This window comes from Amaranthus tricolor, chromosome 8 (genome assembly GCF_026212465.1).
Source record: "Amaranthus tricolor cultivar Red isolate AtriRed21 chromosome 8, ASM2621246v1, whole genome shotgun sequence".
NCBI classification, from domain to species: domain Eukaryota; kingdom Viridiplantae; phylum Streptophyta; class Magnoliopsida; order Caryophyllales; family Amaranthaceae; genus Amaranthus; species Amaranthus tricolor.
Window position 1 is genome coordinate 15,703,465 of NC_080054.1, and position 16,709 is coordinate 15,720,173.

The following is a 16,709-nucleotide window of genomic DNA, read 5'->3' on the forward strand; positions in this document are numbered from 1 at the left end:
CGACTTTCGTTCTCAAGTTGTAATAAGTAGATTTAACTTTTCGTTCTTATCCGCTGCTAAGAATTTCTTATTATCTAGTAGTTCTTAATAACGCTAATAGAACTCGATCCGCACGTTTTCCTTAACTTCAAAACTGTTTTAAACTGTTTTCTAACATCCCGGTTTGACTCGGATTTTAGTTGTCTCGTTTTTAAAAGGTCATTTTCTCTTTTCGTACGACCCGAGTTATTCTGAGATGTTACAGTTGGATCTGAATATGTTTAGTTATTGGGCCAAATACCCGGTAGTAAAATCAGCCATGATAGCCCACCCGGAAGCTGAATGGATCTGGTGGGTTGATTCCGACGCTTTCATTACTGACATGGATTTCAATCTTCCACTAGAAAAATACAAATCCCATAATTTGATCATTCACGGTTGGGATCACCTGGTGTTTCAAAAGAAGAGTTGGACTGGGTTGAATGCTGGGGTATTCCTGATCAGGAACTGTCAATGGTCGATGGATTTGTTAGAAAGATGGGTTAAATTCGGGCCATCAAGTATAAAAAAAGGGGGGAAATTCAGAAATCAATCTTCAAAGACAAAAGTTTCCCAGAAGCAGATGATCAAACAGGGATAGCATATATAATGGTAAAAGAAGGGGAAAAATGGAATGAGAAAATATACTTAGAAAAAGAGTATTATTTTGAAGGGTATTGGTTAGAAATTTTAGATAAACTAGAAAACATTACAGCGTATTATAGCAAGATAGAGAAAAGGGAGCGCAGGTTAAGGAGGAAAAATGGAGAGAAAGCAGGAAAAGAGTATCGTGCGCAGTGGGAGGAGATAAGGGAAAAAGAAATGGGGATAGAAATGAAAAGGCCATTTATAACACATTTTACAGGGTGTGAACCATGCAGTGGAAAACATAATGAAAAGTATAGTAGAGAAGCTTGCTTAAAGGGGACGAATATGGCTTTGAATTTTGGTGATAATCAAGTGCTGAGGAATTTTGGGTATTTTCGATCCTATTTGGGTAATACTTCTTTTGTTGAACCTATTCGTCTTTGATTTTTGGGTACATTGTCTCTAATTCAATTATACATCATCTCTTTTGAAATATTTACACCCAATTATAATATATTATATTAAAAATATCACTGCTAGTAGAAAGTATGATGAATGGGGGAAGTATATATGTTTCAGAGTTCATCTTCCTCAGCTGCATTTTTATTTTTAATTACTCCTATAAAAGGCTAATGTGTAGTAGTTAAGAGAATACTAGTTATTATGTATAGTAAATTAGTAATAGTATAGAATTCTTAAATTTGGAGTATTAAAACATTTACTTGTTTTACTCTGTGAGTATAAATTTTCTGGGTTTTCTCTGCTCCGTTAGTTGAGATACAAGTTCACTAGAAGTTTTATTTTTTAGTTGAGGATACAAGTACTTGTATGAGTTGTATGTATAGTACTTCCTCAGTTCCAAAATTTGCAAACAAATGTGATATATTATATGAAAAAAATATCATTATCAGTATCAAGCATTATGGACCAAGAAGGAAACACGTAATTGTTAGGGGCAAGGCCTATCTCTAGGGACTTGGCTATTGGAAATCTTATATGTCATGCCAATGTGCCAATTACGGCTTATAAGTGTCTTTTGTATGCCGATTGAAATTCGTCGTAAATAGTGTCTTTTATCAGCTCTCTCAGGATTGGTTATAAAATTGTGTAAGGTGTTTACTTGCAAAGAAACCTCTAATTTAAATGGACTTAAATATTAGTTGACGTTAGTTTACACTACTTTTGATTTAGTCGTTCTTCCTCTAAACTTATAGAAAAAAATAAAATAAACAGAATCTTTAAATTTAATGCTAGAGTTACAATCTCCACACGTCTTTATTACTACACTAATGAGCTTATTACAACCTGAGAGAAACTTCAATTATCCTTTAAAGTAACTTAGAAGAAATTACACTTATCTCCCTAGTACCACAACACGCAATCCTAACTAAACTTGGACTTAACTAAGCTAAAATTCAAAAGACACATATTGAGATGTGATTGATCTTGATGACTTTAAAAATAAGGTCTATTGATCTAGGACTTGACTTATAACTCGTAATAAAACATTAAAAAAACTCAAAAAAAAGAACACTATAGTTTGTAAAATTAAAATGCTCTTATCTTTTTCTCTCATGTTGTGTTATCTTATATTTTTCAAAATATTGTGTCAATTCAATATTAAAAAAATTGAAAAGAAAGTAATGTTGATTATATAAGCTAGGGCAATGCCTCATATAGCAAAGCTTCTACAAACTTAACCAGCTTATATATTAGTTTTTCTAGATATATAATTTTATTCATAATTTGACTGTTGTCAGTTGACATCATTGAGTGCTCTTAAATCTGCCCCTACATTCATTGGTTATTCTTGCTCAATTAAGTTCATTATTATAGTTATAGATCGGAAAAATCTCGCTAATGTTGTTCCTGGTTTGGTGTTGTTGACATTGTTGTTCCTGCAGTAATCGATATATTGTTGCCTTGTTGGGCTATCTGGTCATCGTGGTCTGCTTCTTGTATTGGCATTGTTGCGGCCTATACTTTGCTGTTAGTTTTTGTTTTTGCTATTCATACTCTGTGTAGGTTGATGATGGGAGTGGCTTTTGGTCGTTAGCCGTGTTGTTGGGCTTCCTTTGTCTATATCTTTTGGTTGTTGAGGTTGTCCATTTGGTAGTTTTAGTTCCTTCGGCTGAAATATTAACTTTAGCTGAGACCAACTTAAATAAAAAGTTTATATTTCTCATAATATATATAAAATGAACTGTCTAAATTATTTGGCAAATTTCTCGGTAAATTCGCCTCATAAAACAATTTATGTTACAAGTTACAAACATTCATAAAAGGTGAGCTATACTTTCTCCATATTGATGTTGTTTAAGGTTTTGGTTGTTTTGCTTATTGGGCCTTTGTGTTTTTAGGCTCTTTTCGTTGGGGCTTAATGCCGTATATTGTAAATTTGTAATGCTATTTTTTGGGAAATTTATTGAAAACACAAATTCTTATATGAGACGGTCTCACTGTAAGACATGTTTCATACTTGGATTAAATAGCTATATAATAGAAACTTTTAGCTTATGTATTTCTTATTTTGAGGTCGTCTCCCTGTGAGACAGTCTCATAAAAGAGAGGTTGTATTGAAAATTACACTATTGAAAGGATGGAAATATAAAAGATTTGCATAATATTACTCCACTTTCTTTTCAATTTTTTAAATATTGAATGGACACAATATTTTGAATTTCATATTGTATTTCACAAATTCTTGTGTGAGACAGTTTCATCGTGAGACGCTCTGTTTTTATAGACCTAATAGCCTAATTAATACAATTATTAATATTTGTGAGACGCTCTCTCTCTATATGGCCTAATAGTCCAATTAATATCATTATTAGTATATATCAAAAATAAAAAAGATATCTGAAAAGAATAACTTGTTAAGGATTGTTTGAATATTATTAGAAGTATTACACAATACACATTAATCATTCAATTAAGAGCTGCGTAATTCAAGGATTATGGCCTACTTTAAAACAGACGAACCTAAATGAAGGATCTTTTAACTGATTTAAGCTGCTACTTTTATTAAAATTATTATTGATATTAATTATGTAACGCTTTATAGATTCTATGAGCTATGTAGTTCGTACAACTTATGGGAAGTCTTGCTCTTTTAAATAATTCTCATTTAAATAGCGAGTTTGATCGTTTTAAAACAAAGATATATCAAAAAGCCTTCCTTCACTATGGTTTCTTTAATTATTAATTTAAAGATTATAAATAGTCATTTGAAAAATTATAAATAATTAGTTTAAGTCTTTAACCCAATAAAAAGTGACCACTTTAAAATTATTAGTGATCATTTTAAAGTTATAAGTAATCACTTTAAGATATTAAATATACATTGAATCAACTTAAATGCATAATTGTTGATTAAAGATATTTTTCAAGTCTTGACTTACCTTAAGATGTTTGACTTGCTAGGGTATATTAGAAATAATTATAAGTCTCAACTTTCAAAATGAAATTAAGGCATAATATCAATTCATTAAGTAATAATCAAAAATTATTATATTCTTATATTTCTCAATAGAAAAAAAATGGTTAATAGTATAATAAATAAAATTTAATTATTTTCTAAAAAAAAGATAGACTACAATAGTTTCATTGACTTTGTGTAATTAGAATAATAAGTAAGTTACAACTTACAAATGGCATTTGTAGTTGGTAGACGTAATCACATATTTAATAGGGGTGGGACAAAGTCATATGAATACCTAAGCAGAGCACTTAAAGGGCAAGTGAGTGGTTCATTTTTAGATAATCATCTTATTATTAAGTGTTAATCTGACTTGTTACTTGTTACTTGTTACTTGTTAGAGGTACTTCATGTCACATTTGTTCGTTAAAGTCGGTTAGTCATTAGTCATCACAGATCATATTATAGTTATAGTATTGGTAGTGTATATGTCACTCTAATCTCAGGGCCGTTCTTGAAATTTTGAAAGCCCTAGGCCAAATTATAAATGGGGCCTTCTTATAAATTTTGGGAAAAAATTTCTAACCATAATTTTTTATTATGCCTTTTTTTTTAAATGTATTAACGAGAGAATAATATAAATTTTAGTCTAGTGAAAAAATTCAAGAGGAACGCTATACAAATATGCTTTTAATGATTTATACAAAACAACTTTTTTATTTCATGGTATTAACCGATGATTGAAAATTAGTGTTTCAAGCACAATTACTTTTATTGTGGAAGCTCAATTGTGATTTTATTGTATAATTTGTTATTTATATTGGTGATAACTAAATGTAGCAAACATCGATATACTTTTCAATTTTTTTCAATTAATGACTACATGGGTTTGTTTTACTTAGCTAATACAGTTTAGTCATTGATAAGAAAAAGAAGGTTTTTATTTTTATCAAATTATTGCAATATATCTTCACCCTTCTCATTTTTGCATACTATTTATGCACCGTCATAAAATAAAATTGATATTAATTATTTGCACAGAGACGAAATAAATAAAATTTTACTTAAATATATTTTAACTTGTAAATTAAGAATAAAATATAAATTAAGATTCGATTAATTGATTGATAGTAAAATTATTTTATATGAGTTTGTTTAAATATTTCTTATTGAAGTGCAGATATAGAAGAATGAAATATAAATTGAAGTGCCGTATAGAATTGGGGCCCGATCAGCCAATACTTTTTTCAACTTTTAATGTGTATTACTCTTGCATAATGAGTGTAATTTTTAGAAGTTCATAAGGATTGACTTTTCAAATGTAAAATTATGAAAAACAAATTTGCTTTCTTCAACCTCCTGCATCTTCCCTTCATCATCACAGAATACAGTCGACCACCGCTATTCAGCAACTCCCTTATTCCGGTATCCGAAATAGGGCCCCTTTATATGTTGGCTTTGGACGGCGGCACTCCTCGCCTACTCCCCAGGGTCGGGCCTGTCTAAACTTAGGTACATTCTTTTATAGCTTCAACACAAATTATGAAGTGGTTGTATGATGATATTATTTTTATTAAATTGATTTAATGTATTTTTAATGTATTAAAGTGATTATTTATAATCTTAAATTGATTGCTTATAATTTTAAATTAATTAATCATGAATAACATCAACTTTGAGGGGTTTTTAATAATTCCAACTTTAGTTTATTAACTAATTATCAATTTTTTTGTCATATAATCTCCTATAATTTGATTTTTTAACATGTTAGTGATATTCTAGGGAAATACCCCCAAGTTCGTATTATTCATGGTTAATTAAAAGTTAGTTTTATTGTAGGGAAATAAGCAAAATATAGTATTTTTCTGATAATTTTTCCTAATTTAAAGTGATCATTTATAACCTTAGAGTGATCGTTTATAAAATTCAAGTGATCTATTAAAGAATTAGGCTAATTATATGAGTTCGTCTCATGGTGAAACGGTCTTTACAAGACGAGCTGTAACTTCTAATTTCCAATTACATAAGATTGTGTTTGAGAATAAGTGATATAAAAATAAAAAATTTGCGAATGACAAAATTTAAGAATTCATTCTCAAATTTAATTACTTTAAAGTAATGATGGAATTAGTTTAAATTTAAATTCTAATTTTTGATATCTTCTTAGCTTTTTCCATTTTCCCAAGGACCTCTTTCAACTTTTCTTTTGTTATCTTCTTTCAAGAATCATATTCTTGGAGACCTTTTGTAGTTTCTAACCTTACCTTTTTAGGTCTGGCTCTATTGAATGAAGGTAAAGATAAAGATAAAGGACAATTCCAATATTCCGCACAAGGAAGGATTTAGATGGGGTTTTTTTCCTTGAAAAATTTGAACAAACCATACCTATTCCCCTCAAGAAAGGATTAAAGAGGATACGCGCAGTCAAGATCCCCCTAGTTAATACCTGCGCAGTAGGGATCGAACCATGCCTCAACAAAAGTTTTGTTCCAACTGAAATCATCGTTCCTAAGTATAGCACATAGGAACAATGATTAAGGTCTGGGGAGATAAGGAAGGCGGCAACTCATACCTATAAAGAAGAGTGCGGCCAAAGAGTCCCTCAGTTCGAGAAAGATCCACAAACAAATCCTTAGAAATGACCTTAGTAGTCAAAAACATATACACAAATAAAATACATATGAATAAATAAAAATAACTAGGTAAAAACGGATAAAAGAATACTACGTAAAAAGGCAAATGCAAAATCAAGAACAACAACTGGTAAGCGAAAGGGTATTTGTAGTCTAAGATACGGATAAGGCGCCTCCAACTACCTTTATCCCTAGTCAAGTCCTTAGAGAGGTGTAAATCATGCAAATCAAAATCATCATCATCATCATTCCAATGAGTCCTACCAAGGCAAGGTCTGGAAAGAATTGGAGAAAACGCAGATTAATACCCTCATCACGAGGAGGTTGTAACCGTAGGGAGTCCCTCAACTTATCCTATGCAAATAACAAGCTAAATTATTTCTAAATTTAGATTTTAAATTTTGAAATTTATAAAAACAAAAAAAGAAATATTAAAGAAAATCCAACCCACCACAACACGCATCTTACTTCCCCTTCCCTCCTAGTGCAACGCCCCCTTCATAATCTCTAAAACTCCGGCGGCCGCCACCACGTACCCTAACTTTAGCAAAACTCGCCTCCCTTCCATACTCCTACGCGATCCAACAACTAGCGACCCCCAAATTGAAAGCCACTCTTCCCCATGCACGTGTGAGCCCTACCTTTCTCTATTAACTGGGTCCAGGGTCGACTTTGGACAAGGGCGAGGTGGGCCTATGCCCAGAGCCCATTAACAAAAATTATAATTATTATAGTTGCTAGGATTTGAACTTGGGACATGTAAGCAAATTGATGTATGCATTAACTACTAAGCTACACATTTTATTAATATTATACATACTTTCACTATTGCATTTTAATTTTTGATATTCTATTGCATTTTGTTAAGAAGCAAGGAACACATTTGTTATGTTTTATTAGTTTTTAAATTTATTTTTTTTATCTATTTTGTCTATTAAATTGTGTTTAATGTTTTCAAATTCTTTATTATTTTAAGAATTTAGAATTTAGAACAACATATGGCATTTTTTTTTTATCATTTTAAAATTAGTTATTGTTGTAGGTTAAGAAATTTGATAAGCTCTTTATTTATAGAGAAGAGTAAAATGTTGTATTTTTAAAAAATAAATATTTATAAAAAACAATTTTTCCATTAAAATTTATCCTTTTATATCAAATCGGAAAAAATTATCACAAGATCAATAAGACATTTATATAAGGTATAGCAAAATAACTAGAATAAACTGAGTATATTATTGCCCCACAAAATTTTTAAAGTCTTATAGATTGAAGTAAAAACGACTTGTGCGTAGACTTTGTCTAATTATCCCAGCTTGCAAATCATATTTTAAGGCAAATATGAATTTTAATTTTTAAACTAGTTTAAACCGACCTTTTGGGAGTTATTAGGTTGGGGGATACGAAATTTAAAGGAAAACAGGTAGATTAGGGTTTTAGATTGGGAGTTCATTAGAGGGTGTGTTTGGTAGGAGGGATTAGATGATGATCATGAGATCAAAAATTCTAAAATGTAGATATCCAATGCTTAGTTTATGGGAATGGATTAAAATAAATAAAATCTTGTTCAATTCCCAACAAATTATTTCCGGGGTGGTATTAGATGGATGAAAATTGGATTAAAAATATTAAAATACATTTATACCCTTATAAATTGGTACAAACTAAATAAGAGATATTACAATTCTCAAATTATTTTTAAAAAAGGTAAATTGGTAAAATTTTTATTTTGTTCACAATCTTATTTCTATTTACTAAAAAGGAAATATTACAATTTTTAAATTATTCTCATCAACAAATCAAACAAGAGATTGAGTTATATTCTTATAATTCCCTATAATCAATTTCTAATCACAATCTAATCTTTTAATTCTCAAATTTCAATTTCCACCTACCAAATGTCCTTTACAATAAATGAAGAAGATATATTGGGGTTGGGTTTTAATTATATATTTTCAAGATAAATAAAAGTTGGTATGTAGGTACTAGGTAGTTGTTGAAAAAGTGAATGGATGATTTATATAAAAATTAAATTTAAAATCTAATATTGAAAAAGTAATACTTATTGTAAGTCTACAAATGAAATAAAATCTTATATTTATTTGGATATTTAATAAACTTATTGAAAGTAGTAATATACTACCTTTGTTGTATAGTACTTGCATTATTTTGGCTTGGCATAAGTATTAAGAGAATGATTGATTGATAATTGAATGCCATTATTGTCCCTATAAAATGACAAAAATATGTATGTGTAAATGAAAGACATATTGAAATAATGTAAGAGAAATATATGATAATTTATTAATTATTTTATGATTGTACTTAATTATATTTATCAAGCGGAAAAAACTTACTACTCAATTAGAATTGATGCACTTTAAAGTAGTGACTTTCTCAATTAGGCTTAGCTACCTCGAAAGATCCGTGTTATAATAAAAGTGATCCACTAAAAGCATAAAGGAGCATATTCTACTTGTACAAGTAGAAAATTCTAATTAATAACCGTAATTTATAAATCACAAAAAAAATAAAAAAATATAATAATAAAATAAAATAAAATAAGAGAAATAGATAACAAAACACTAAAAATCCCTCCTACAAAATTAGGCCAGTCTCCCAAATAATCATAATTTACCTAGATTCTCTGTACGAGTATTATTGATGTGTGAGGTTTGTAACTAATTGTAAGTGATGAGTGATTGATAACGTTTGAATTGGAACTAACCGAATTGTTATTTATACGTAGCTACACGTTCAAGCAATTTACAGTTGGCACTTTGTCTAATCATTCCAACCTCCATTATTATCAATTATGAATTATGATCCGTGACAGCTCAGATAAGATGCCATTTCTCACTTATCTTATGCTACATTCCTCTTTGTCTTTGTTGAAGATTGATTCTTTAAGATTAATTTTTACTATTTTTGCTATTTTAATTTGTTTAATAATTTTGCTTTATTTTTAGGAAAATGATATTTACAACTCTAAAGGTTGTATGTAAAATATATGTAAAATAGAATCTTGCGTTTTATGTATGTAATTTAATATAATTTTTGCTTTGGAAACATAAAAATTTAATTATATTTTGTTACTTAAGCATTTATTCTTTCTTGGGAAGTAAAAATAATAATATAAAATATTAATTGTTTTCTAATTTCTAGATTAGATTCTCTTGAAAAGTAAAAAACATTAATTATAAATAAAATTATTACATTTTTATGTATAGCCCTAAGTGCTATAAATATATAACCCTTATTTTTATTTTTAGTTATAGCTTATATTTTTTATTTAATTTTCATTTATACATTTAATTTTTTTTTTCATTTTATCTATATACACTCAGTTATATATATATATATATATATATATATATATATATATATATATATATATATATATATATATATATATATATATATATATATATATATATATATATATATATATATATATATATATATATATATATATATATATATATATATATATATATATATATATATATATATATATATATATATATATATATCGTTTTTTACCCCTCTTTTTACTTAATATACATGGAGCGAATTTGACAAGAAAGAAAAAATATTTTTATATATTAAAAATTATAAGACTTCTTTAAATTAATAAATGAAAAGGATTACCAATACCTAAGTCTTTACAAAAAGTTAAAAAAATTTGAAGTCCTTAGTAATTCATATAAATTAAAGAAAAAATTACATCTACTTTCTTGTGTTTTGAAATAATTTACAAAGCTATGCAAATTATACGTATTTTTAATGATTTTAATCATTTTTTTATCATATTTAAAATAAATATAACTATACAACAGACGATATAATTTATTAAACTATCTCAAAACTTTTTTTTTGGCAACTAAAATTTTATTACTTACCAAGAAAAGTCAAACAAAACAAGTGGCAATACACATTAAAACTGAGCACCCCTAACAAGTCCGATATGAAAAACATCAGTATAAAAAATCGAACTCAACTTTTAGAAAATATGTATCTTATATTTTATAAAACTATTGTTAATTTAATATATAATAGTTTGAATGTACTCGTTTTGTTTTTTAATTTGACCAAAATTTTCATATACTATTCCAATCCAAAAAGAAAAATCGAATTAGCCTATATTTTATCAAAATTTGAATATTGAAATAGTAGTAGTTCTAGAAGTATGTATCTAGGAGCAGATCTCATTAAGGTCGGAAGGGGTTTGGCCCTCTGTAAATTTTTGGATAATTTACAAAATTAAAATATTCTCTATATTTTACAATAAAAGATATAGTTTAATGATAAAGAGTATATAATATTCACACTTTAGTCTCCAAATTTTTATTTTTAAAATAACTTTGATCCTATAATTTACAATTCTAAATTTTTAAATATATAATTTTATAACTGAACTTTAAAAATAAATTTAGAATATTCCTATAAATCCCTTATGATATGGTATTCAACTTATGATATGTATGTATATAGTCAATATTATCATCTACATAAAGCATTAAGACTAAGTTAAGAATCAAGAATCATGTGGAAATTTTGAACACAATATTGTTATGATTAGTGTAGAAGTAGCAACTAACTATTCTTTTTGTCTTAATTGTCCACCACGCCTATTATAGTTGACCCAACACCAAAGATGCGCGAACTTGAAACCGCATTTCTTATCAAAATAAACTATTTATAAAATCATTTTTCATGATTTATTCTAAATAAATAAGTCTATTCCACCTCAATATCACGTGGTTTTTGGTTCATTTTTCTTTCAACTTCTCTTTGCTTGTCTCATCGTCTAGTCAGCATTCATTAACACCCCTTCATTATTTATCACAATTTCTAAGCAATCAATTAATTCTAAATCATTCTATATCTTATTTTTTTTATTACTTAAATGATTCTTGAGGTATTCAAAACAATTACGATAATTTGATATATATTTGACTTTGTAACATATTTCGACTTGACTCGATAAATTTCAGATAATTATACTCACATTGAATACGCGACCTAAAATCAAATCGGTGACTCGATCCCTCGAATAAACACCTCTAAATAATTATAATTGAAATAAAATATATATATTAGGATTTAGGTTTCTTAAAACTACATCTTTACTCAAACAATTTTTTAAATATATAAAAATTAATTTTAAGATTATTCACATTTCAAATTTTTCAAAAATTTAGGATCTTAATAAATAATGTGTATAAACCAAAATCAAAATATTTATAAATTAGCTATACCTAGTGGGACAATTTTTGGGCCTTAGCAAAAAAAAAAATTCCTTTTCTCCAATTATGCAGTTCAGTAGTCATGCGCTTAACTAAAAAACCTAATGCTGCAAGTTTAATCCATACTAAAAGCTATTTATGCAAATACTAATTTTTAATTATGAAGATTAACTCATTTGAGCTTTTTTATTAGCTGGGCCCTAAACGGTTGCACCTTAAAATTACCATCAGGAACGACCCTGACTATAACCCACAAATAAAAAAAAATCTAAAATCCTGTATTTATATATCATTCATCTTTGCTAACTAATTACAATCGAACACCTTATCTTCTATATATTGTCTTATCAGAAAATTTTAATCAAGCACCGTAATTTAAAATACTACAAAAAAAAAAATAATACTAAAAAAGATAAAATAAAATCACAAAAACTCTCCCTTATCAAATACTACCAGTCTACCATATAAAAGTAATTTATTAATTTCGTAAATTTTCGTTACTAACATCTAAAATAAAAATTTTGAAATCAATTATTTTTAAAATTCTTAAACTAACAAATAATTCTATCTTACGGTACGTATCTAGATTTACCATTAAATATTAAAGATTGTTTGCTTTAAAAAAAAGATTTTACCACCTAGGAGTACTCACTTATTAATGAGAAGGTTTTAATAATTAATAATTATTTGTAAGGTAAATAAATCACCTTAACGTGATAGAATATGATGGAATAAGAGTTTTATTATTATAATTTATTTTTTTTGATTTATTTTATTATTATTTTTGTTTATGATAATTTACAAACTACGAGATCATTATTATATAAGTTGATCATTTCGCCCGACTTATCAGAGATACGGTCATACACTTACCATTCTTTCTCTCTCTAGAAAAACAGCTTCTACTCCTCGAAAAATAGAACCAAAAACTATGCCGGAAAAATACTTCTCCGGGAAATACAAAGTAACCAAACTTCTAAACAATGGCAAGTATGCAAAAGTCTACCATGCGCGAGACACGTGCACTGGTAAAGAGGTGGCAATCAAGTCATTCCAATCGTCCGACAACCTCGACGTCGTCGAAATACAAGCCATGAGTAGGTTAAACCACCCACATATCCTTAAACTCCACGAAGTTATCGCCACATCTGACGGCGGTCAAATCTTTGTTATTACTGAGTTTGCTAGATGCGGAGACTTGTTCGAGATGATCTCTAAACGGGGCCCATTAATTGAAGATCTAAGCCGTCATTACTTCCAGCAATTAATCTCAGCCGTTAAACACTGTCATTCTCATGGTGTTTTTCACCGGGATATTAAGCCTGAGAATCTTTTACTCGATGATAAATGGAGGCTTAAATTGTCTGATTTTGGGCTTTCTGCTATTATTGATGACCCGACTCAGCCCGGGCCGGTTTTGACTGACCCATGTGGGACGGTTGAGTATGCGGCGCCTGAGGTGATTATGGCGGAGAGGGGTGGAGGGTATGATGGTGAGAAGGCGGATGTGTGGTCGTGCGGCGTCGTTTTGTATGTGATGAGTGCAGGGTTTTTACCGTTTGATGATAATGGTGATTTGGACGAGGTAGTAGGGAAGATGAAAAGAGGGGACTTTAGGTTGGTTAAAAGAATGTCATCGGGTCTGAAATGGTTGTTGTTAAGATTGTTGGATCCGAACCCGGAGACCCGGATTAGTGTTGATGAGATTATACAAGATAAATGGTTTCGACAGGGGTATGAAGAACTCACTGATGATGATGTATAAAATCTTACACTTTTTGTTATGTTTTTGGGGGGTTTATTGCTCAAAGGTTGTAAATTTTTGGGGTAGTCCGAGTTTAATTTTGTTCTGTTTTTAAGGATTTGAGCTAATCCTCTGTTTTAGTTTAAGAAAAAAAAACAAGAGTGCAAGGAAATTTTGTATTTAGTGCTCCTTTGTTAATTAATATAAATATAAAAAATTAACAATATTAAGGAGGTGTTTGGTTTATGCAAAATACTTTGTTTAGAAATTTTTTTTCAACTACTTTCGTGAGAGACCGTCTCTTAAAGAAATGACCTTCAAAAAAGGAGCCTAAATTTTTATTTTCTCTTTAATTTATATAATTGGGTTATTTAGCAATATATTTAATGTGTCTATCGGAGAAACCATGTCTCACAATAATTTGTGATTTTTTTTATGAATTGTTGAAAAATACAAATGATAATTTATCATGTTCTCATTGATGGAAAAGTATTATTGTCAATTGAGTTTATCTAATCTATGATACAAGATGAGAGCATATGTTAAGACTTAAAAGAGATATTAATCACCTTGCTTAGCAAACTTATTTAAGATGATTTTAGAAAATATTTTGTTTTCTTATTTATAAGTATACAACAATTAATATAGATAACAAATCATTATATACAATAGAATACGTAAAAGAGCTTGTTTGGATGAGATTATTAATGTAATTAATGTTTCTTAGCTTAGCCTATGTTTTGTGGAAGGTATGGGTAGGCTAGATAACCCATAATTAATTTAAATGAAATGAATTATACCATTTGATTAATTTGTTATTAGACTTCTGCAAAGCAAACTCCATGCAATAGATTAGTTCATTGCACACAAACAAACATGTAGAATTATAGATTTGTGAGTTATTTTTGAACATCAATCATGTCTATCAAAGCTCTTACACTCAAATATGTTTTTTATTTATATTTTTTTCATTATCATATAATATACTAAATTTTTAAACCGAGAATGGATTATGATAGTAATTAATAGTTAGTCCTAGATAATAATTATTTATAAAGTTAACAAATCACCCTTATGTGATAGGATTTGATAGGGTGTGAAATTTTTGATTTTAATTTACTTTTTTGAATTTGTTTATTATTATTATTATTTGTTTCTGTGAAGAAACGAGGAAGTGTAAAAAACACTTAAAATACCTGGAGATAGGTAGAAGTGTGATCAAGAGGAGCGACTCGTGGGAGGAAGCGACTTGAATTCCTGCAAAACAACACGTTAGCCTTGTCCGGGGGGTGATCTCCCGGAAAACCCCTCCGACGCTCAAGTTAGAACGTTAATATGAGATTGAATAGAGGATTATAAACTGAATGTAATTGTGTTTCGAGATTGATATAGCTTGGATTTCAGTGGGCTAATGAAATGGAGAGTGAGTAAGGGTACTAAGAAGGATTATTTTTCAGATCTCCCCTCTTCTCTGAAGGCTGTCTCTTTTTATAATGCTCAAGGAGGAGGTTACATCAGAGAGGGGGAGTTGAAGATCATGGGAGACATGGGCAGTTAGCTCCTATGGAAGAAGGGTGACCATGCATTTAAGGGGAAGTGGGAGGTTGCCAACCTTGGAAGAAGGATAGCCAAGGAATGAGGGAGAGTGGGAAGTTACTTTACTGGAAGGTAGTTAAGGTATTGAGGGGTCACTAATCCATGGGCTATTCAAGGGAGATGGAAAATTCAGAAAAAGGCCCGTTGACCAAAAGTCAAAGTCAATGCGAAAGGTCAAGGGGCAATAAGGTAATATGACATAAATAATTTAAATAAATAAATAAATTAAATAAATGATACCATGACATTATTATTATTATTATTATTATTATTATTATTATTATTATTATTATTATTATTATTATTATTATTGTTTTTTTATGGTAATTTACAAATCACGGTTATTAATTAAGAATTATCGAAAATCGTGCATAAAGTTGGTGTACGACAATTTACTATTTGTACTTCCTCCGTTCTATAATACTTACTACTGAGTGTGATATATGGTGTGACATATTGTGTGGGAAAATGTTATTATCATTAGCAAGTATTATGAAACGGAGGAATTATTTAATACTATGATTCTTAGAGAACAAAGTTGTCGATTTTGTGTTTTTGCTTTTGCCAAAACTTTAGGGGTAAAAAATGCTTCCATTATCATTTTGAAATCAATGAATAAGCATCAATCAAAATTCCAAAGCTATTTGAGAATCTTATCGGCATCTTCATCTAGATAAACAATGGATTTGTACAATTAATTTGCTGTTCAAATAATACGCTGACAACGCATGTACATCTCTATCAAGTTCTATTGATTATGAAGTACTTATCAAGAATATACTAGAGTACTACTACACTTTTCAAATAATAATACAATCTACTCTCACCATTTGCTACACGTATATTGTGTCCAAATACCAAAAGGGAGAAAAACAATTTATGTCTTAGAAATATATAAATGAGATAAAAGGATAAAAAAATATTTAAATGAAAATTAAAAAGAAAGTATGATTTATTATTGAATTAAAATAGAAATGTAGCAACATATATGAAAAAAACTGAAAAATAATACTGTATGTATTTTAGAATTTAATTAATAAATTTATATATTATTATCATTAATTAAAGTCGAATTATCCTCTACTTTGACCAATTTAATTGTTGACGATACCTCTTGATCATGTCATGTAATATTGATTTGACAAATTTCGTTTCACATCCGATATAGGAATTCTAAGTCAACCACAGTTATTTGTAAATAATCATATAAAGATAAAAATAAATAATAATAAAATAAAAAAAAAGTGAAAAATGAAAAAGCTTAATAAAAACCCTCCCCTATCAAATCTTGCCTAGTTTGCGATAATTTATATAAAAATAAATAACTGTGATTTACTTAGGTCTCCTCACATCCAATATACTCATAGGGTTGTATGGATTTGATTGGTAAAGATTCAAACTCTTTGTAACACACTGGAAGATGTTTATGTGCGTAAGATGTTGCGCACATGTACTTTTATGCGTGT

General features: G+C 28.8%; 1 protein-coding gene and 1 long non-coding RNA gene across 2 annotated transcripts; one reads left to right on the forward strand and one right to left on the reverse strand.

The window, feature by feature from the left end:
- Window positions 1-235: 235 nt before the first annotated feature.
- LOC130821583 (putative glycosyltransferase 7) lies at window positions 236-1,050 on the forward strand. The gene is given in 2 exon segments (XM_057687371.1): window positions 236-533; window positions 536-1,050. Coding segments are annotated over 2 exon segments (813 nt in total).
- Window positions 1,051-4,822: 3,772 nt separating this feature from the next.
- On the reverse strand, window positions 4,823-15,292 carry LOC130821221 (uncharacterized). Its single transcript, XR_009045314.1, has 3 exons — window positions 14,844-15,292; window positions 8,798-8,882; window positions 4,823-6,667 (listed from the first exon to the last, which is right to left on the reverse strand). It is a non-coding gene; the product is annotated as an uncharacterized LOC130821221 (long non-coding RNA).
- Window positions 15,293-16,709: the final 1,417 nt, after the last annotated feature.